This window comes from Folsomia candida, unplaced genomic scaffold, assembly GCF_002217175.1.
Source record: "Folsomia candida strain VU population unplaced genomic scaffold, ASM221717v1 Fcan01_Sc018, whole genome shotgun sequence".
NCBI lineage: Eukaryota > Metazoa > Arthropoda > Collembola > Entomobryomorpha > Isotomidae > Folsomia > Folsomia candida.
Genome location: NW_019091210.1, coordinates 1,610,771 through 1,634,321, shown reverse-complemented (window position 1 = coordinate 1,634,321; position 23,551 = coordinate 1,610,771). Strand labels below are relative to the sequence as shown.

The 23,551-nt window shown below is 37.9% G+C and overlaps 3 protein-coding genes across 4 annotated transcripts; all 3 read right to left on the bottom strand.

The window, feature by feature from the left end:
• Positions 1 to 2,540: 2,540 nt before the first annotated feature.
• On the bottom strand, positions 2,541 to 4,177 carry LOC110857255. Its single transcript, XM_022105874.2, has 3 exons — positions 3,865 to 4,177; positions 3,405 to 3,734; positions 2,541 to 3,201 (listed from the first exon to the last, which is right to left on the bottom strand). The coding sequence occupies exons 1-3, from the start codon at positions 3,986 to 3,988 to the stop codon at positions 2,603 to 2,605; spliced, it is 1,053 nt and encodes a 350-aa protein (XP_021961566.1). The 5' UTR covers positions 3,989 to 4,177; the 3' UTR covers positions 2,541 to 2,602.
• A 976-nt stretch (positions 4,178 to 5,153) lies between these two features.
• On the bottom strand, positions 5,154 to 7,952 carry LOC118438038. Its single transcript, XM_035857724.1, has 3 exons — positions 7,733 to 7,952; positions 6,176 to 6,514; positions 5,154 to 5,801 (listed from the first exon to the last, which is right to left on the bottom strand). Exons 1-3 carry the CDS (start codon positions 7,899 to 7,901, stop codon positions 5,230 to 5,232), a joined length of 1,080 nt encoding a protein of 359 aa, XP_035713617.1. The 5' UTR covers positions 7,902 to 7,952; the 3' UTR covers positions 5,154 to 5,229.
• An 11,310-nt stretch (positions 7,953 to 19,262) lies between these two features.
• On the bottom strand, positions 19,263 to 23,357 carry LOC118438087. 2 transcript variants are annotated; one of them, XM_035857840.1, is made up of 6 exons: positions 23,156 to 23,357; positions 22,319 to 22,386; positions 21,436 to 22,194; positions 20,755 to 21,117; positions 20,497 to 20,589; positions 19,263 to 20,424 (listed from the first exon to the last, which is right to left on the bottom strand). In XM_035857840.1, exons 1-6 carry the CDS (start codon positions 23,184 to 23,186, stop codon positions 20,353 to 20,355), a joined length of 1,386 nt encoding a protein of 461 aa, XP_035713733.1. In that variant the 5' UTR covers positions 23,187 to 23,357; the 3' UTR covers positions 19,263 to 20,352. The 2 variants fall into 2 exon arrangements, with proteins under 2 accessions (XP_035713733.1, XP_035713732.1); XM_035857839.1 differs by having other exon boundaries at positions 20,497 to 20,615; positions 20,679 to 21,117; positions 23,156 to 23,356.
• Positions 23,358 to 23,551: the final 194 nt, after the last annotated feature.

Below are 23,551 nucleotides of genomic sequence, written 5' to 3'. Positions count from 1 at the left end.
ATTGTGTCATCCTATAAAATTTACTAAAATTTACACAACTTTATGAAAGTTGTGCAAAATTTATAAATAATTGCGAGTTTTTAAATTTTTACCACAACTTTCCACTCCAGCGATTTGAAGCGAGCCTGGATTTTTTTTCTGCTGAGGATCTTGTAATGGACGGGACGCGAGGATGAGCGTGGTCAAGAGATAAAGCCGACAAGCACCCAATCACCGTTGCCAACACGAACAAAAGTTTCGACATGGTTCTGACTTCCAGCGAGACGGACAAGCAAATAAATCTCAAATGGGACATGACAGTTATATTTATATGCAAACCAAATCCAAGCTATAGTATCATCATTAATGGCTCTTCAAACCAGTTCAATGGCAATATACATCACAATGACAACGGCACATGATATACCCATTCATCATTCACAGTCTGTCGCCGCATTCTTTGCAGTCAATTAAGACAGCTAATTTTATAGTCGTCAATTAATGAATTAAACAAATGAAAAATACCATTCTGCGATCACGAGGTCCGTGCCAATCATGACGGCATATTTACGTAGTTTGCAGAGGTGAGCTGGATGGCGATTTTCGAGTTCGGGGCCCTCTGAATCCGTTGACCAAAATATCTATAACCATTGAAACCCGAGAAAAATCCCTACTTTCGGCAAATACATATCTGTGGACAAATTGTTTCAACCAGTGCTCTAATCGGGACGAGATTTGCATATTCGTCTGGTCTCGAAATTTCGCAAATTTTCGTAGTGATACATATCACGTCTCGATCTTGTCTCATATTTCGAAATTCTATAACAAAGTAAAACTTTTCTGAACATTAAATCCAGTAATAAATATAGCATGCAACAGATTTAGAATGCTTTTAATCATATTTAGCGATTTGTACATACGGTATTGTCAGCATTGAGGATGAGTAGATCAAAGGGGGATTGAGAAGAAGGTTACAACATTTCTGAGCTTTATCTATCTCATCTGGAACATTTGAAAACCCGACCGGGCTACGGGCGGGTCAGGTTTTAGTCGGGTTGACCCGTGGCCCGACCTATTCTCATCTACATGTGCCGTCCCGTCCCGATAATTTAAGGCGAGACCTGGGCCAGTTATTTTCGTCACGTGCAAATCAATTGAACAATCAATCACTACCACCAAAATGTTTTCATTGACACTTCAACGTGACAGTTATTTAGTCCAACAAGTCTGTGTCTTTCTTATCATTCCGACGTATGTAGAACTAATTTCATTTGTCACGCCACTCATTCTTCCGATGAGTTCATCCTTTTGTCTACTTTATTATCCATTTATCGCTTTGTATATAAAAGCATGTCCCCTTCACTCTTGGAAAACTAGTCTATCGATAACCTGCAGCCCTACATAATGTCGAAACTTATCCTCTGTCTGACATTGTTCGTCGCTGGTTGTCTGGGGCACGGTCGAATTGACGACCCCCCTCATCGCGGAACGTTATGGCGACACCCTGAGTACGCCTGGGCTAATCCGGGGCATATTGCGGACGACACTGAACTCCATTGTGGTGGTGAGATTAACATTTATACCCTCTTACCGACAAAATACACATTTGTGTAGTACTTTAAAAGATGAAGTGTATAAATATGTATGTATGTGTACTGCATAAATTACTCTGATAAGAAAATATCATAAAAATAAGAGCCTTCCGCATTTTATGGTAAACTGGATGGTAAAAAGTTATTTAAAAAAATCTTTGTCTTGTCAAATTTTGAAATTTTCCCGATACTGACCAATGTTAAAAAGCTGATTTTTCGTTTTCATCAAGAACTATTGGAAGAAATCATGAAAGCTTTAATTTGTTTCCATCAGGTGCATTTGTAAAATCAAAATCGTACCCAAAAAAAATTTATTCAAAAAAACAATACTTCCAAACAGGTAAAACTAGCTTGCAAAACTGTCATTTAATTACTTTTGTATTAAACAGGTGTCCTACCCCAACATAAATGCATGCGGTTTCTGCGGCGACCCAATCACCCAAGCGCTCCCGAGACGGCATGAAATCGGCGGTGAACACGAGCGCGGTCTGATCGTTCGAAATTACACTGTCGGACAGACCGTCGACGTTCAAATCTATTGGCAAGCCCTGCACGGTGGTTGGCATGAATTCCGTCTTTGCGACTACAGTCGAACCGGGTATGAGAGCGAATCTTGTTTCCGAGCAAACCCACTCCGTTTCGCGGACGGGTCCCTCTGAGTGTACGAGATTGACCGGGATGGAATCACCCAGGTTCAAGTTCAACTGCCCCAAGGACTCAGCTGTGACCGGTGTGTACTCCAGTGGGAATGGGCCGCCGAAAACGGACAGTTTTACCGAAATTGTGCAGATATTTCTATTCATTAAATTAAAGATATTAAATTTTTATAATGTTTAAAAACGCAAAAAAAGGTGCATAAAAACGCACACAAAATTAATTATGTAGCACAAAATAATGCAATAATATTACATTTTTTAACATGAAATCAATTATGCACAGTGGAATTATTTGTGCGACATCATTTGCAAATTTAGACGCATTTGAGAGATACAGAGTTTATTCAACGTAAAAAGTGTCCACATAAAGATTTGTCAAATTGCGACTTGTAAATGACGTCGAAACATTCTTGGTTTTGGAGGATGTACATTTCGATACCGCTGAAAAAAGTAAATCCCACCAAAGACGGCAATGAGTAAAATTGCCAATACAATGAACATCATGCCCCACACTGGTAAATCTGTCGGTTGCTCTTCCCGCGGTCGCTCTTCCTGCGAGTTACTTGCTTTTTCATGAATCTGTAAGTTAGACTGACTGGTCACCGGTTCTTCCAATGGCGTCGTCCCAGTAGGTTTGGTTCTTGTCGTCGTTGTGGGCGTTGTTGTCGTGGGTTTTATCACCGTCGTTGTTGAAAAACTGTTCATCCCTGTTGGGCAAGAATATCCGCAAAGTGAGACCGATTTGGCGAAGATAGCAACACCTTGCCCACGATGGAAGCCCCACCACCATATGCGATGCAGGTATGGATAACCAGGCCGTAATTGGACCGAGTTCCCCCCACACTTAGGGTCATCATGTAATTCGACGCATGCGGTTGTATTTTTTTCAGTCCGTAAAAACCTGATGGATTCCAACGGCACCTGTGGGGTTGTGAGGCACGCTTTCCCAGATATTGAGTACGTATATCCGATTCCTGAAATTTTTATTGCATCGTTACTTTAATTTATTAACTTCATATTCTCTTCTAACGGGCCGTCCATAAACTATGTCACGCAAAAATTGCGAATTTCTAGACCCCCTCCTCAATTTAACATGTGTCACATAGGCAGGATATCATTGGAGCCTTGGACCCCCCTCCCGCTTCTCGAGTGACATAATTTATGGACCGTCCCTCACCAGTATAGTCTGCCTCCTCATAAAGGGTAAACTTGGTTGAAAGATGGCTCCTCATTCCGGCCCAGTTCTGAGGATCACATTTCTCCAAACACGGCCCGATCGAGCCAACCATCATTTTTTCATGGTCATCCAAAATGTTGTAGGCATAACTATCTACCGCCTTGAAGTAGACGAATTGAATCATGGCACCAGATTGAAGTCGGACGAATTGTCCGACGCAGTTTTCTTTGGAATAAATGTTGATACAGTTCCCATACGTTTGAATTCCATTGATGTCGCCAGACTCAGATTTGGGTATGAAGGGTATGCAGCGATCCACATGGTAAGTATCTGTGATGCGGATATTTAAAAAAAAACTATTAATAAAATATTCAAATCGGTTTTTGGCGAAACGAAATCTCTGTTTGATTTGAGCAGCTTAAAAATGTAATCCACATAATTTGTGTTATTTCGTTCTTACGAATAGTGTCATTTGTGACATGAATTTCAATGTTTCCAGGATTTAAGGATCTAATGTTTGATTGACTTCCGACCAGGAAAAGCAAAAATTGTATTCTTAATGCTTTTGCCTCAGTAGTATTCATTTTATAAACTTCTTTGAAAATCCTACTTTACACTTTTATACGAAATTAAATCAGTTAAAAAGTTGTTCATGCATTAATTATGCACTGACTTAAATATGTACAAATACAAATGTAAAAGCAAAGTAATCTGAAGAATTACACAAATTTTGTGCACAAAAATCTTGTGACAAGACCTGTCCACAAATATGTGTATATAGTCAAGTTTGCGTAAATGTTGTAAAATAAATGACTTAAAATAATCCATTGATGTTTGACTTATGTAAATATGTACATACATATGTATGTAACCAATCACTGCTTACTTAATATCGACATGCTTATCAGTATTCAAGAAATTAATAATTGCAACACATACATATTACATAATACGATATACGTGAATGTCTTAGTAGCCACTACATATAAATAAATACGTACACCATTCAGTTACAGATATATGCATATAAATAGGTTTTACCAAGTGTTGTACACGTATTGCATATTTTGTAGATCAAGTTCAGATGCATACATACGTCGCACATATTTCCTGGTAAGAGTTTATTTGAAAGATATCATTTACATACATACTTGATGAATAGCACGGTTCTGGATGAACGTGAAATTAATCTTGTAAAAGTGCGAGATTATTAATAGCCAAATAAGAGTAAGTGTAATACAATTTTTCAAGCTTGAGGATGAGATATGTATGTATGTATGTATGTAGATGTATCGTGTACAGCATGACAATATCTGTTCGGTCCGTGTGCTTATCTGTCTGCCTTCATCCACGATAAGTTTTTAACAGATTCGAATTTCAACGTGCGGTTTCCATCAATGTAACGTGGTTCTAATTTTTGAGGAAGGGGGATTCGTAAATGTGTGTTGTGCATATGTAGGTCGGAGGCCCCACGGATGATAAATATTGACTCCAAGTGTCACTGGTCGATGCGTCTGTTCGATTATGCATGCAATACGTGTTTCACAAAGTATTTATAGTCATGCAATTCTAGTCTGGTTCATACATATTTAAGAGAATTAGGATTAGAATTAGAATGAGGATTAAAAACAATTAAAATCCGAAAATTATAGGTGCAAATTTATGTACTTATAAATTACAAGTTATAATTATGATGATCAAAGATGTCATATTTGAAATAAATTGAATACATATCTACGTGCTTTTTCTATTCAATTGTGGAGACGATCAAGAAATTTTAATTAAAAAACGATCAAGTATGTAAATACATTCAGAAAGTAACCATTTACAGGTTTTCCGACTGTGACTTGTAAATAACGTTGCAACGTTCTTGGTAAGATAGAGGGCGTGCACTGCGATACTTCTGAAACAAATAAAACCCACCAAACCCGGCAAGACACAGGACGAGTAAAATTACCAATACAATTAAAAGAATAGCCCACACTGGTGAATGCCATGGTTGTTCTTCTCCTTGACAGGTGCATACTTTTTCATGAGATTGAAAATCAGACTGATTGGTCACTGGTTCTTCCAGCACCGTTGTCACCGTCGTTGAGAATTTGCCCTCGACTACGGGGCAGGTAGCTCCACAAAGGGACATCGATCTGGCTTGCGCTGCAGACATATGTCCAAGATCGAAGCCCCACAGCCATAATTCATGCAAGTATGGATATCCTGGCCTTAATAGGACCGACTCCCCCCCACACGTGGCGTCCCTATGTAATTCGACACAGGTGGTTGAGGCAGTTCCTGAAATTTTAATGGACCCTCTCCACACCCTCGATTCTCCACGCCCTCTGTCCGTTGATTTAATTGGGACGCACTGCTTCCCAGATATTGAGTGGGTATATTCCATTCCTAAAAGATTCGAGAGGTCAATTACTTAAGCATAAACAAAAAAATTTAAACTTGGAACATTGCATGCAATTTTGCCACGAATTTGGTTGCCAATCAAATTTTTAATATCCCATAAATAACTAATCTTCAAATTTTATTCCTCACCTGCAGAGATAAAGAACAAGATAAAATTTATTTATTTTATTTCTGATGTGTGACTGACAACCAAGGTCGTGGCAAACTTGCATGCAATTCCCCAATTTCTGATTTTTGTAAATACAATAATTCATCCCCTTAGGAGAAACCATGCACGGGCAACAAAAATGTTTATTACTTTAATTTGGTCTCATAATGAAACCAAAGCTTGGGACCTACATAGATAATTCTCTTCTCACCTTTATAATCTGTCTCATCATAAAACGTAACGTTTGTTAAAATATCGTTCCTCATTCCGGCCCAATTTTGAGGGTCACATTTCTCCAAACAAGGCCCGATTGAAGTAACGACCATTTTCTCATTGGCCACCAAAACGTCGTCGTCCCAACGATGTGCCGCCATGTCGCTGATGTTCGTGTACACATCGCTTGTTTGAAGCCGGATGAATTTGCCGGCGCAATTGTCTCGGGAATAAATATTGATACAGTTCTCGTTTGTTTCGATTTTATAGATTCTCATGTTGCCAGATTCTGATTTCGGTATGACAGGGATGCAACGATCCAGGGAATGAAATATTGCTATTTAAATATTTAAAAACAACAAGATGGTTAAAGACAAGTGTTAAGTGGATTATCCAAATTTCGGATAAAGAACCGAATCCGAATAACGAGAATATTTATTTAACCAAAAAATTCGGATTCGGTTGAGATGGATTAGAAGGTGTACGGAAATTTGGGTACGGAAATTTGGGTCTCAGAAATTTGGGTATGGAAATTTGGGTATGAGGAAATATGGGTATCGGAAGTTTCGGTCTGCAGAAATTTTGGTCTCGGAAATATGGGTAGCGGTATATTTGGGTATGCAAAATTTTAGGTATGGGAAATTTGGGTAGGACAAAAAATACTTTTCAACAATTGCTCTTCGGAAAATTTAGTAGCCCTTAATAGGGCCGTTGGTTGTGCGGTAGCTAATACATATACCAAGTCAAAACCATATTGACATTGAATACATGCGCCTTTGTATTTTTCAATTGTTTGAATTTCGCCACGGTCACGGTTTTAGACCTCAAAACTGTCCTGGGCGTAAAACAAATCCTACAGGTCATACGATAGCTCATTTTTTTCGTGCGGCCTTGCCGCGTCCAATAAAAAATATTGGAAAATCGAAAAAAAATTATCCATGGAGTTTAGTTTTTGGCTTCTCATTTTGAATCTTTCAAAAAATGCTGACCTTTGACCTGTCTGTGACGTTAAAAATCGACGACACGGAAATTATCCGTAGATACTTTTGACATTTGTTCCCGAAGTTAGGAATTTTAGAAATTTGGGGATCATATCGAAATAAATATCATACGTCATTGCATCTACAATTTTGTTACATACTGTAGCACACGTAATTACTTTGGAAATAATCGGCCCTTTTAAGGCCACCGCATTTTCCGAAGAGCAATTGTTGAAAAGTATTTTTTGTCATACCCAAATTTCCCATACCTAAAATTCTGCATACCCAAATATACCGCTACCCATATTTCCGAGACCAAAATTTCTGCAGACCGAAACTTCCGATACCCAAATTTCCATACCCAAATTTCTGAGACCCAAATTTCCGTACCCAAAATTCCGGGAATCGGATTAGAAAAAGGGTCGAACCGAGTAAATTCTGTTAAAAACTCAAATATGTTAATATCTTATGCAATAAGGTAGGTTTATAAAGAGACGAAAACTCGGTTATACATATACAATAATTTAAGTAGTTTCATAATTAAATTCAAATAATTTTTATTCTTTTGTTCTTACGAATAGTTGTACGAGTAGTATTTCTATAAATTGTGGCATGAATTTCAATTTCTCCAGGAATTAAGTTTCCAAAACTTGCGTGAATTCCGACGGTGATGAGCAACCCTGTCATTAATAACAGTTTTGACGTCGTAATAGGCATTTTAAAGTTTTGTTTACGCTTGTACATAACTATCTAAACCAGAAAAAGTTGGGTGTGAATTGATTACTAGCCTGTGTATGTGCAAATGTACCCAACTAACTGATCTGAAAAATTGTACAAGTTTTGCGAAGATTTTCTGCACAGATGTGGACAAGTTTGCTTACAGGCTATATGTATGTACATAAGTGGCTTAAATTCAACTCAATTCATTTTATTAGTGGCACATAGCGTTCGGTCCTCATCATATACAGAATTATGTAGATTACTTCTCATTATGTAATAAGTGGCTTAAAATAATCCAAACATATTCAACCTAACTAACGACGGCTTACTCATCACTGCCCAAGAAGTTAATAATCGAGAAATACTCGTATATAAATATGTAAAGGGTGTCCCGGATATAAATTAAATGATATAAATGAGACGATAACTATTAGAACCCGCGAAAACACAAAATTCAAATTTATGTCATTCGAAAGACAAATTGTGATAGCTTAAGTCCTCAAAGTTTGAAAACGATGGTACTTCAATTCGCAAAATGCTGATGGGTGAAAGTGAAGAAGTCGCTAAGCAGGTTTTTCACTACCACGAAAATGTGACTGACAAGGGAACATACCGAGGTGTCCAACGAGTTAAGGGTCGACACCTATACCAAAATGACCACAATACACGACTTACTAAACAAACTGAAGGAATTTCCGTGTAAAATTCACTTTTCGTCAAGTTGTGACGATATTTGTGACGAGCGCATGACCATCGGGTTGCCAGCGGGAGAGGTCAGCCGCTGAACGATCAGGTCGAACACAAAGAAGCGTCGTCGTCTTCAGAGATTTCAAATTCTTTCAAATTTTGAAAACCACTTGAAATTTTGAGAAATTTTTGAAATTTTCTCAAAATTTCAAGTGGTTTTCAAAATTTGAAAGAATTCAAAATCTCTGAAGACGACGTGAAGACGACGACGCTTCTCTGTGGTCGACCTGATCGTTCATCGGCCGACCTCTCCCGCTGGCAACCCGATGGTCATGCGCTCGTCACAAATATCGTCACAACTTGACGAAAAGTGAATTTTACACGGAAATTCCTTCAGTTTGTTTAGTAAGTCGTGTATTGTGGTCATTTTGGTATAGATGTCGACCCTTAACTCGTTGGACACCTCGGTATGTTTCCTTGTGAGTGACATAACAAAAAAATTCAGGACAACTTCACTGCTGAGAGGATTTCAAAATTCACACTTTACCTCGTTAGTAGAATGCATGCGGAAACTTCCGAAGTAAAATTTAAATACAATTCAGGTCACACCCCTGGGAAATCCTCCCCCTAGCAGTACGCTGGGTTTGTACAACTTTTTCAATACATGCAAAAAAAACGTTAACAATTCTGGTCAACAGTTGGAAATTGATCCTTCTACCGTGTTCCGATTCGGAACTTCCGAATTGAAGCCCATAAACTAGGGTTCACTGCTAACGCAAACAAGAAAATTCCCAATTATTTCAGTGGGCAAGAAGAATGTACGAAAACTAGTTTGCCAAAAATGCACATAAAATGCCTGGAGAAATTCAAAGTCATTGACGGTGAAATTTAGGCCACCTTTGAGCCATCTAAATTTCTGGGAGGCGAATATTTCCATGCACTAGGTCATTGTGAAGTAGATGATGGACAGAAATCAAAGAAAATAACAAAATCTCCAAAAACTGCATAATTTTTCAAGCCAAGGATGAATTTGGCTATATTTTGGAACCCTCCAAATCAGGTGGGTCTATGACCACAACGTATACCTGCACGAGTTTGTAAAAAAACGGTTATCACCCTACATACATAAGCATCAGAAAACAGAAGATATCTTATTTTGGTCGGACTTATCAGCGTGTCAGAATGCAAAATTGCGACCACCTACTTGAAGCAAAAAAATCTTGAAAATCCTCCCAAATAAATCAAGCCACCAAATGTCTCTCATCCTCGTGGACATGGAAAGATATCGCTTGCCTACAATCGACAATACTCTAGTCGAGGTCAGGAGGCTAAAAATTTGCAACGTTTCAAACTAATTTGAGTAAAAGTTGGAAAACTGTGACGGAGAAAGTGGGAAAAGAGCATAATTCTCATGCTTCCAAAATAATTCGCCCAATTGAATACAAACAGATCGAGCAACTCATGAGTAGCGTTACTAGCTCTTAGAAACATTACGGGGATAAATTTTGCATTTGAGTTTTTACAAAGCAGTTTTAATATTGTATAACTCTTAGTTTATTTTATCTATATCCGGGACACCCGTTACATAAGTATATGTACATCGTACATGTGCCTTGTATGAATTAAAAAAACATATCCCGTAATACGAAGTGCATGAATGTATTAAATACTCCATAAATAAATAATTTGCCCATTAATGTATCTGCAGATAAGTTTTAACAGTGTCATAAATCATATTTTGTGCAAATTGGTAATCTTGCAAGTTCAGACACGTCACACATATGTATTCACTGGTAAGAAGTTTGGGCTTGACTTTGTGGATAACACGTGTCTGAATAAACGTGTAAGCAATCATGTCAGTGAGATTATCAATGGTAAAGTAAATGTATAATTCAATATATTCTGGTATTATTAGGAGGAAAGTACGCCACACTGATAATGACAGATCTTGATGCTCTTGGGAAATGTAGTACCCTCTGATTGATCAAATTTTCATTGGTTGTAAAAATTTGATCGAGCCTACTAGGAATATTTTTCGTGCTGTTTTCGGCTAATTTGTAGAAACCGCTTGGTTCAATCCGTATGAATTTGCCGACGCAATCTTTTTCGAAATAAGCATTGATATAGTTCCCGCATATGTTTGAATTCCGAAGATGTTGTCAGATTCAGATTTGGGTATCACCGGAATGCAGCGATCCAAGGGGTAAGTTACTGCCAAATAGATAGTTTAAAAAAAGAATGTGTAATAAAAGAAATATTTATGGACTAGGAGTCTACTTTTTATGGAAATACTCCAGATCCAAGATAACCTTCGAACGGATTCGAGTTTCTACATGTGTGTTTCTAATTTCAGGGTAGCAGTTAAACTAAAAAAGCGGGAGATGCCAGTCAAATATTGTTTCCATCATTCAACGTAGTTTTGGGTTGACAGCCAAGCGAGCAGGAACATAAGTACCATATTTTCGGTAATTATCCCACAAGACAAATTTCATTGACCACGACATTTGGATATTTTCATATGTATGTAATCATGTCCTGGCCAGTGGGCATTATGCAAAATTAGGGTGACAGCTAAATATATTTATGTACCAACTATGAGAGAACTTGCCACAAGTACTTAAATAAGTACACACAAAGAAATGTCCACAAAACCACATATGTATGTGCCTATTATACGCAATATGTATTTTTCAAGTATCTATTGAAATTTGATTAACCTCTTTCAGACTGCTAATTTTTAAATAAAATTCCCCTTCGGTACGATTTTGATTTCATAATTATACTTGATAGCAACCAATTAAAATTTCCCACCAGTTTGCAAAACTCGAGTTTTTGACGAAAAACACGAAAATCCATTATTTAACATTGGTCGGTATAGGGAAAATTCCAAAATTTTGGGAGAAAAATATCGAAAAAATCCACTTTTCATGCACCATCGAGTTTTCCACAAAATACCAAGGAAATACTCATTTTTTTGAGAAATTTTGGTGTCAAGGAAATTTTTGCAGTACACACATTTGTGTATTTCGTCGTTAACGGAAAAATATAATACTACACAAATGTGTGTACTTCGTCGTTAAGAGGTTAATAGCCGGGTCTAGACTAGACGCTAGAATTTCAAAATTTAATAACCATGTTTCCAATTATGGCTTGCGTTTAATGCACGAACTTAAATGATTTAACGCACGTATGTAAATAGGTATAACCAAAACAAGATTACCCAAGATAGCCACTCTGTACTTATAGCCGGTCCTGTGTTGTTGTTAGGCTACAAATTAGTACCTACGGTACGGTAAATATGATGGTCGTGGCGACTTATGTACCTTATGATTTTATTCATTAGGAGTATAAATTATATTCGCAGAGTATGCATAGTAACATTTAACATTGAAAAAAGGTAAACGACCTGTTGTGACGACTTATGTAGGGTGTGATTTTTAATCTTAAGACCACTATGATATTTAAGCAGCTCAGTTCGTGATTATTCAAATCGAGTGATATTATGCATGGTGATGAGTGATATCACTACCAGTTCTGGTGGTAAGTTTGGGTTGAGTAAGTTAGGAATTACCGGGGATATGGAGGAATTGCTGAAAAGTAGGTGAGCCAAAATGATAAGACCACCTTCGAATTTTAATTCTCACTCGTTCCTCCTTTTGTTCAGACGGTAAAACTAAACTAATTCCACGATAGGAAGGTGAAATCATTCAGGTACTGCAGCTTGACGCCTATAAAAAAACCGGAAGAGAGATTTGAAGACGTTTTCCCACTCAAAAACGGCAATTCATCATTATATCAAACCAGGCTCAAGTTACTGGACCAGAAAAATTGGCATGTGTCCAGAACTCACATCTGAACCTGACAAACGGTAAATTGTGAAGTTTTCTAGCGTTGAGTAGCCATTAACCCGAGAAATAGTGCAAATTTCAAATGACAAAATTTCCATTAGCACATTTTGGCGCGTTTTATGGAACTTTCTTTGCCTTAAGTTGTATACGTAGTTCGGTAAATCACTACCAACGAATATTAATCAGCGGGCGAGACCTGAATTTGCTCTAAAACATATTTCCTGGGACACAGGGGCACGTAAGGTTATCTTCACGGGTAGATAGAAATGAAATTTTGCTGGACCTACCGGGTACAAGTTTTACTGGCACGATCAGCGATAAAAACTTCCGTATTTCAAGCATCGACAAATGGAAAAGTGTTACAAAAACTTAATACGAAATTTTAAACCATTATTCACACGTCTATGCTACTCTGCATTCTTATAATAATGTGCAAAATTAAAGTAGCTGATCGGCGATGGTTTATTATAAATTGTAGCAATCCTTATGCAGCTGACTGTCCGAAGAAGTGTGTTATCGAGCAAATTCAGGTCTCACCCGCTTATGCATATTCGCTGGTTGTGGCTGACCGACCTATTTGTACCACTTAAGGCAAGGAAAGTTCCATAAAACGCGCCGAAATGTGCTAATGGATATTTTTTCATTTGAAATTTGCACTATTTCTCGGATTAACGGCTATTCAACGCTAGAAAACTTCACAATTGACCGTTTGTCATTTCCAGTGTGACTTCGGGACACATACCAATTTTTCTGGTGCAGTAATTTGCGCCTTGTTTGATATAATGATGAATTACCGTTTTTATTTGGGAAAAACGTCTTGAAATCTCTCTTCCGGTTTTTTCCTGGACGCCAAGTTGCAGTACTTGAATGATTTCACCTTCCCATCGTGGAATTAGTTTAGTTTTAGCGTCTGAACTAACGGAGGAATGAGTGAGAATTGAAATTCGAAGGTGGTCTTATCATTTTGGCTCACCTACTTTTCATGCATTCCTCCATATCTCCGGTAATTCCAAACTTATTCAGTCCAGACTTCCCACCAAAACCGGTAGTGATATCACTCATCACTATGCATAATATCATTCGATTTGAATAACCACGAACTGAGCTGCTTAAAAATATCATAGTGGTCTTAAGATTAAAAATCACACCCTACATAAATACATACCCCTCTTGGCACACGGGTAAATTGAATACGTCTGGAAATGGTCAGCTGCCATGTATGTATAATTATAACAATGTTGCTAATGTAACTGCTACATACATACATATAATTGAACAGAAATTCCTTGTGTGCTTAATTTGCTAACAGTTCTTTAAGTACGTTAAGAGGCAAAGCATTTAATCCGCAGTCGTTGAATGGAAATTTATCTCATTCCTCGAAAATTAGTAACCTGTATAAATACGTTAATTCTTTTAGTATTGAATAGCAATTTTATAATATGGGGACGATTTCGCAGTCCTGTAATCACTTTTAAGAATATACCTTCCTGGAAATAAATACTATCCATGCGATCTACAATCCCAATAACGAAAACAAGCCTTTCAAACTTTTGTATTTCTAAATTTTCTAACATCTATCACTGCAGTCAAACCAGGTTTAATACAATGAACTAGCTATTGAACTATTGAGCTATTGAACTGGCATTGAACTTGCTATACAAATAAATATGAATCAAGTCGGCGATTGGCACCCATAAAGATTTCCTCGTTAGACTAAAGGGCACTAAGATAACTATACAAGCTCTGATCAAAGTTAACATGCTGGAAACAATATTCTCTCGCCTTTTCAGAAAGGCAGTAGTCCTGTCGCAACGTAGCACATTTCATCTCGCGTACTATTTCGAGATCGAGAGAAAAACAGGGTGTATAAAACCTGTGAGAAATTGGCATTACAAAGCGTTTCAATTAATCTGGATTGTCGCAGCTTTCCTCGTTCTACCTGGATTTTTGGTACGATGCTATCTCCTCTTTACGGCAGAGGAGGGGAAAGAAGACAAAATGACGATATTCTTCACCGCCATGGCAACCGGGGTGTTGGTCATGTTCGTCCTTTTTGCGTCCGTCTTTATCCGACCGGAAGGTGTTGGCAGGTTCAAAGCCTGCTTTGAAACAATGGTTGTCATGGAGCAGACATTTCTGGGTAAGAATATTTGATCGATTTTAATCGATTACCAACAAATCAATCAATGATGCCTGATTTTAATAAACGCAGATTGGTTGAAGTTTATACGAATAAATAAACGATTAAACGATTAAATAGGTAAACCCAGTTTTACAGTCAACGCTGAAACGTCCAATCGGACCAAAATTTTCCACCACCTAAATAATATGTACATATAACCATTGTGGTTATACGTATGTTTCATTGTGGATGATCCATTAGCCTAAATTTAATAAATATCAAGCACATCTAATTTAACTCTTTGTTCTCCAGAATTCCTCCCCAATCCTAAGTGCGGGATGGGCACTAAGGTAACCCGCGCTGTGCAAAGGTGTACGATCATGACTCAATTAATTCACATGCATTCTTTTTACTCGGCTCCCTTGCTCGGGTTCCTGGTCGGTTGTACAAAATCAAATCCACTGTACACGATGCTTCGAGAAATCTACAATTTCGAATTGCATCATGGACCCATCATCAACTTGGTTTTGCGAATCGTTGGCGGATTTGGTTTCGGGCTGGGTAGCATGATAGCGTTTTCCACAACCGGGACATGCTGTCTGCTGATCATTTACTGTATTAATTGTCTCAACGTGTGGACCCTGTTTCTCGAGCCGATTACGGGAACCAATGGCGGGATGAGACTGCGAGGGGGACTGTTCTTCCAAAATGCTGTGAAGATATACAACACCCTGAAAATAATGACCATCGTTGAGAGCAATATGTTGAGAGACATGCTCATGCCATATACGCATCATATTTTTGCAGTATTTTTCTCAACGGTGAGTTTTGTGTATTTTTTGAAAGAATTGTCGCCTCACAACCCTGGCGACATTTCCGTGTTCGTTTTGACAGTGTCGGTCACCATTATTTCGGCAACAACGATAATTGAGGTTTACGCAATATGTTTTGTTGCCAAGGCTGCGATCGGTTCTAAGATTTGGATCAGACAAATGAAGAAATGGCATGGTAGGGATAAGTATAAAATGAAATTGCTCCATTCATTGTTGCCAAATTCGATAAATATGGAATTTATTACTTCGCTGGATAGCATACGAAATGGGATTGAAATGAAATATTTTTTGAAATATTTGGAACGAGTGTCGGATACTGCGATAACTTTTTTGATGACAGGAGTTTGATTAGTACATGTTTTGGTGATGTAAGTAGATTTAGGGAGTCGAAGTGTGAAATATTTATACTGTAGACATATGTATGTGCATTTGTACATACATATGTACGTATGTGTGTACACTGTAGAGCATCCGGTAGAGTCATATATGCATGTACTCGGCTAGTAATGATTCGCAATTAATCAAGACCAGTTGCTTAAGAGTGTATGCTTTTGTTTGTCAAACATGCATATACGTATAGACATTTATGTATGTATATTATAAGCCGGAAATGTTTGTCTGCAACGGAGGTAAAAGTAAAGAAAGTCAAGTTTCGAACGGCCGAGAATGTAAGTAGGTATATAAAATGTAAGCGTGGCATGGACAGGCTTTTCTATAGTGCATAAATATACACCGATTTGTCGCGAAATGAATATCATAAACATGTACCTACGTATACTAATTGTACGAGTACGTTGCAGTTGGAACACATGCAGTGCATAATTGTATGCATTTACATACATACATATGCATAATTACATCAATGCCATATATTGAATGCCAGACGTATGTAAGCCGATCCAGTGGCAGTAGAAGTTGAGTTGGGTCATGTGGGGGGGGGGAGTCTGGGGACACTGGCATTGTAAGATTTGAGCAGAACTTATAAGCATGGGCAAGCAAATGCATGCTTTTGCTGAATTTCATGGGGACAATGTGCCTCTGACCTATCAAAAATTTTATAGGCTCTAAAATTGTGCATGCTTGGAAAACTGGGGTTAAATGACTGCATGTCTGAGAACATATAGGTACTACTACACCGGCTCGGTACAAACAGACATTAACGTATATTTATAGAAGTGCACCGTTGTGGTGATGAAAATACTTAGATGTTTCTATATATGTAGTTTCACAAATAAATGTATTTTCATTTATACTTAAAAGGTATTTTTGCACAATTCGTAATTTGTTTCAATAGTGTAATCACTAGCTATTAATTTCGGTTATTTTGATATAATTTAAGTAAAGTTAGTTTTTGCAAATAAAATCTTTTATATTCATATTATGCAATTATGTTAACGATGAACCTTCACCTAAATTTCAACGCTAGAAAAACATATACAGTAAAATTCATGAATCTGACGAAATTTTATTTCAGTCCATGGACTGAAATAAAATTTCGTCAGATGTATGGATACATTAGTGGCATATTTATATATCAAATCCGGTTTAAGCCCTAAAGATGGGTTTTGGCAAAGTGGTTTCCTTCCTGGGTAGCGGACCGTTACTTTTGTCAATTACCTCGTTGGGTAAATTTTGCACTCACCAACAAGGCATTTAGATATTTTTATATGTAATCATGTCCCGCCTATTAGTCAAAATTAGGATGAACGCTACATATTTAGATGTACCAATGTCGATGTCACAATTTCCAGAAATCTAAATATGTTGAAAATGCATACAGTTCCATGTGGCGACCCTAAATTGCTACACTTTTGAAATTGCGAGCTAATAAGTATGTGCCAGTTACATGCATCGAGAATACAATTTTACGTCGACATTTGTCGGTTAACCTTAGAAAATTGACAAATGCCTTTAAAGCATTTAAACCGTAGCTATATGGACATTCAATTTCTAAGAATTAGTACATAATACATAAACATATATATGTACGTCAATTCTATCAAATTGAAACAACAATTTTATAATTCAATAATTTATAATTCTAATTCAAATTTATAATTCTTGCTCCAGGAATTACCCTCAAAATATACTTATCTCTAACTTAAAATGCTGGAAACAATATTTTCCCACCTTTTAAGAAAGGCTGTAGTCGTCCTGCAACGTAGCACATTTCATCTCGCGTACTATTTCGAGCTCGACAAAACCACTGGGTGTGTCAAAACTCTGAAAAATTGGCGTTATAAAGGGTTCCAATTAATCTGGATTGTAGCAACTTTCCTCCTCTCTGGATTTTTGGTACGCTGCTATCTCCTCTTCACGGTTGGGGAGGCAAAAGAAGAGAAAATGACGATATTTTTTACCGCTATGTCAACCGGAATGTTGGTCGTATTCATCCTATTTGCTTCCACTTTTGTCCGACCGGGTGGGGGTGACAATTACAAAGCTTGTTTTGAAGGACTTGTCGTCATGGAAAAGAAGTTTCTGGGTAAGTACCCCGTAGTGAATCAATTAATTTGAGAAGAATTGAGCAACTATGAAATTCATAGTATGAATTTAAATATAATGAAATTGTGAAATAAGTAAATCTTGTTTGAACGTCAGCAAGCTCAAACCAATCGACTCAATCAAAACTGACAATGAAGGTCTCCCAACTTATGCTAACAGATTTGGACCAAACTAGCGTCAATCGATCACAAATGTCATTAGTATGAAATAGACAGATGGAACCACGTGCCAATGCGTAGGGTTTGGCGGAGATGTAAAGCGGGAAAAAAGCGGGAAAATGTAAATTTGTAAAATGAAAAATTTGCTACGCTTGAGGGCAAATTTTCCCCTCTTTTCATGCAAATATTTCTGCTAAACTTGAGCATTTGCAGATAGTGTCATTTGCAAATTTCATACTAATTATATTTGTGATCGATTGACGCTAGTTTGGTCCAAATCTGGGAGACCTCCATTGTTACTCACATTTTACCCTGGTTTCACAGAATTCCTCCCAAATTCAAAATTCGAGCGCGCCGCTACAGTGACCCGCGCTGTGGAAAAGTGCACAGTCGTGATTCAATTAATTTGCATTCATTGTTTCTACACGGCTCCATTTCTCGCTTTCCTGATGGGTTGTACAAAATCAAATCCACTGTACGCGACGTTACGGGCGGTCTACAATTTCGAATTACATCATGGGCCCGTAGTCAATGCAGTATTGCAGATCTGTAGCGGAGTTTGTGTCTGGGTGAGCGGCACGATAATGTCTTCGACGATAGCGATATGCTCACTGTTATGGATGTACAGTATTAATTGTCTCAATGTGTGGACCATGTTTCTGGACCCGATTAAGGGAAATGATGGTCAGATGAGGCTTCGAGGAGGACTATTGTTCCAAAATGCTGTCAAGATGTACAACACCCTGAAAATAATGAGCATCGTTGAAAGCAAGATGCTGAGAGAGATGTTAATGCCTTGTACGCATCATATTTTTGCAGTATTTTTCTCAACGCTGAGTTTTGTATATTTTTTGAAAGAATTTTCGGCTCGTAACCCTGACGATATTTCCACGTTCGTTGTGACGGTGTCGGTCATCATGATTGCTATGACAACCGTGATGGAGGTTTACGCAATATGCTTTGTTGCCAAAGCTGCGATCGGTTCCAAAATTTGGATCAGCCAGATGAAGAAATGGCATGGAAGGGATAAGTTTAAAAGGAAAGTTTTGCTCTCAATGTTGCCAAATTCGATAAATATTGAATTTGTAACGTCGCTAGATAGCTTACGAAATGGGATTGAAATGAAATATTTTTTGAAATATGTGGCACGAGTATCGGATACTACGATATCTTGGTTGATGACCTTTGGTTTATGAGTACATGTTGAAGCAGGAGGAATTATGAGGTCGAGGTGAGGTAACAGTGCGCATGTATTTAAATGTATACCTATACATATGCTTTTGTGTTGGTATTTAGATATGTATGGATATTTATGTATTTACATTTATTCACTTTACTTTACTTTACTTTAGACTAAAGTGGCCAATCCTGCATACCCGTGACTGACTTTCACTTCACTTTAATTTTACTTTACTTTAAAGTAAAGTGGACAGGATAGCCACTGTTAGATAACCTTCATCAGACAACCATCGCAGATAACCACTCCAAGATAATCTCCATAGATAACCCCCCATGAAAACCAGCCCCAAATTACCCCATTGGACAATCACTCCAAGATAAGCACCATCAGACAACACTCAGATAACCCTCCCCATCAAGATAACCACCATCAGACAACCACCCCGGATAAGCACCCCGAGATAACCATCATAAGACAACCCCTGCCAGATAACCCTCCCCCAAGATAACCGCAATTAGACAACCACCCCGGATAACCCTCACCCCGAGATAACCATCATAAGACAACCACTCCCAGATAAGCACCATCATACAACCACTTCAAACAAAAACTCCAAGATAACCACCATCTGAATTTGTAACTTATTTTGAATTTTCGCGCCATTCGAAACTTAACTTTCTCCACTTTCACTTCCGTCACGGAAAATAACTTTCACTTCCGTTGCCAAAAGACATTTCCAGCTTATAATATAGATAGATAGATATTTTCATGTGTAGATATCAAATTAGATAATTTTTACCCCATTGCCTGCAATACCCAATAAGACTTGGAAATACATAGCTAAGCTGTACATATAAATATTTTCCACGAAGTGTAATTCTAAATATTAGGATCCTACACGAAATCTCATGTATTTACATTTTCATTGCTTTTAACGTAAATCGTGATTAAAGAACAATTTTGTTTATACTGAAGGAATGTAAATATTGCATAAGGGCCACCGGGGGCCCTTATTCCCAAATCCTTACTTCCTTAATTAATGATGATGATAGTGGGGGGGGGGGGGTTATGCGTAGAGCGATGGGGATGATGATGGTGATCTTGCGGATGGACACCACGCCAACGACGACGATGCAAGTACCTCATGTGAACTGAATGGGCACACCACTAGCCTCAAAGATGGATTGGATTCGTTTTCTAGCGATTTCCGGTTCCTGCCGTTATTAGAAAACGAGATATAAATAAGAAAACCCAATTCATGCAAATTGTTTTGCAGACGTATGTACCAAACAACTCGAGATTTTAACATTCTGAAGTCCTCTACTGTGCAAGATGATGTCTTGAATGGAGGCAGACAAGTCGGCCTCCTTGATGTCAACCTGTTTGAAGTGGACACGTTTAACGCCTGAAATCATTAACTAAATAATTATTCAGGCACATATTTTAACTAAAATCTAAGAACACGCACCCTTCCAAGTCGACATGTTTTTAAGGACTACAATCAAGTAGGAAGATTCATACATAAATTGCACGAGAACATTAACCTTTTCCAGATCCCAGACTTGAAACGCAGCCATCATTCGGCCAACCTCATGAATTGAAATGCGACATGAGACCTTAATTTTCAAATCAAATTTCTTAACGGCAGGAAATAAGTGTATGATTTGACCTGCAAGGTCGTCTTCCCACCAAGGCCTGTCAATCGTCAGGGTAAGAGATTCCACTCCTCGGTGTCGTTTCCACAAAGTTAGATGAGTTGACATCCTCAAATCCACTGAATTATTTCTGAGCGAGAAGTTTTTCAATTTCGGGAAATGATCTTCGTCAAAAAAGTCGCGAATTTTGTACACATTTACAGCGTGAATGGCGAGCGAGGTAAGTTTCGACATCACGGGAACGTTACAATTCTGGATGTGCGAGGCATACAAATTACAGAGAGTGTTCCCAGATTACTGGAGTAATTTTTGCGATTTTTTTTTGCAAGAAGTTAGAAAAGGATAAACAAAAGCGGTTTTTGAAGTACTTTAGAGAAACCAATGAATTACATCTGTGAATTTTTTCAACTCGACATTATCAAAAATGACACAGATGTAACTTCTTGGCTCCTATCAAATATTTCAAAAACCATTATGGTTTATCTTGTTCAGGCCATCGGGGAAAAAATTTTCAAAAATTGTTCCAAGATCTGGGGGCACTCTCTGTATTTATTACATCCACATCTTTACCTGAGGAATGTAAACAACTCCATTGTCATAACTCAATTTCATCTCGGTTACGGAATCCTTAACCTGAACTAACATCCTGACCACATCAGCCAAGCTAAAAGACGGATAAGGCGCATCGTAGCAATGGTTAAAAGAAAACTTCAGAACTTTTAGATTTCTGCACTTCTCCAAATTCGGATAGAAAGATGTCCAGATGTCTAAAGAATTTAAATTTGGTGCAGAGTCGATCAAAAGTTGGAGAAAGGGTTGAAATTCGATGGGGTTGTTGGGTGCGACGTTAGAATAAACCTTGAAGGAGAGTGATGTCAAGCTAGGCTGAGCGGGAATTTTAAGATCCATTTGAGGCCTAATTTCGTCCCCGTAACTAACAGTATCGATGAAGATGGACTGAATTCTTGTCGAGGTCATCATGCTTATTGCATTAAAAAAATCGGTGACAGTTGTCTTTTCACTGGCACGAATTGCAATTTCACGTGGGTCTTGAAACACCTGGGTCAGCAGTTTGATAATTACGTCGGCCTTCTTATTTAGTGGAATGGATGGGTCGAAATCGCTATAGATTATGAGGTGCTGCTTCAGTTTTTGGTGCAGGGGAGTCACCTGGTATAATTTTGATTCGTAGTAGCGGAAAAGGTGACTGACTCGGAGAATGGACGATTTTCCTAATATAGTGGCACCCACGTCGCCCCACTCACGACACACGAGACGGGACGTTTTCAAGTCAAACCTGTTAAGTTGGGCGAGGATGATGTCGAGGATCTGTGAAGGAAATGACAAAATTATTGGATAAGTTGGAAACGGACGGAGGAACGGACAAGCCCTCCCTTTCATAAAAAGGTTTCACTGTTTAATAATAGACACTAAATTCAAAATTTCGACTGACCAACGGGTTCTCAAAAACTTTCGACATAGCTTCATTTTTGTCAACGGAGTTATCCTGATCTTCCATGGCTAAAATTACAAATCAAGAATTAGTATACAAAATGCTAAAGGAAGATTTGATAATAAAAATGCATAGGGGGTATGGCATCCAAAATCGGTTTTTCCGATTTTGTAAAACCGGTTTTCGAGTTACCCGAAAACCGGTTTTATAATTTTCCAGAAAAACGGTTTTGTAAAAACCGGTTTTCGATTTTTGATAAAAATTGTTTTAGTACCACTAAATATGTGTCATTTCTTGTTTTTCGTCCAAAAATAAATTGTTCTGAAATATTTGTTTTCCAAATTAATGCCCTAAGTGTGTTCAACTTTAAATTTTACCACTTTATATTTATCAAATTTTTAAAATTTGGTAGAAAACCGGTTTCAAAAACCGGTTTAAAACCGGTGTTTAAAACCGGTTTTGGAGAAAATCGAAAACCGGTTTTACGAAAATTTGAAAAACCGGAAAAATCGAAAACCGGTTTTTCAAGATTTTCCGATTCTGGATGCCCTAATAGGGGGACGTTCTTAAATAAGTAAGGGTAAAATGCGAATAAATAAAGTACGGCAAAAATCACAAATCAATCATGTAAAACCGTAATTTGTGAAAATCACATTTTAGGATGACAAAACAAAAAAGTTACGTAAGGCTTGTCTCAAACCTCCTCCGTCATTCATAAGGGAATTTCCAAAACCCTCCCTCCACTTGAAGCGTTACATAATTTAAGAATGTCCCTTCACACCTCGCATATGAAATAATAAACAATACAATTACATAGTTACAAATGTAAATATTTACCCTGACTTGGAGATGATGCTAGTCCCTCCATGTCGAAATTCAGTCGAAATTCAATTAATTATTCAGGTTTCACTATTTGTTGGCGGCAGTATCTGAAGTGAAGTGCAGCAATTTTTTGTGCAGTATAAAATACGTACAAAATATTGGCTGTACTCACGACAACGGGTTTGTTGGCATGGCAACTCATGTAACAAATGTGCGAAGCTCTGTCAGAATTTTTTGTATAGATACATATGTAAGTAGTTACGTTATCAGTGTTATGTGATTTAATGGTAATTTGAATTACAGGCATATTTTGCAGCTGTGGGCTCTGTGCGTCATGAAGTTTTTTACATGCATATGTAATGATAGATGGATTTTGTATGCAAAGTAGACGAATGAATTGCATTGAAAATC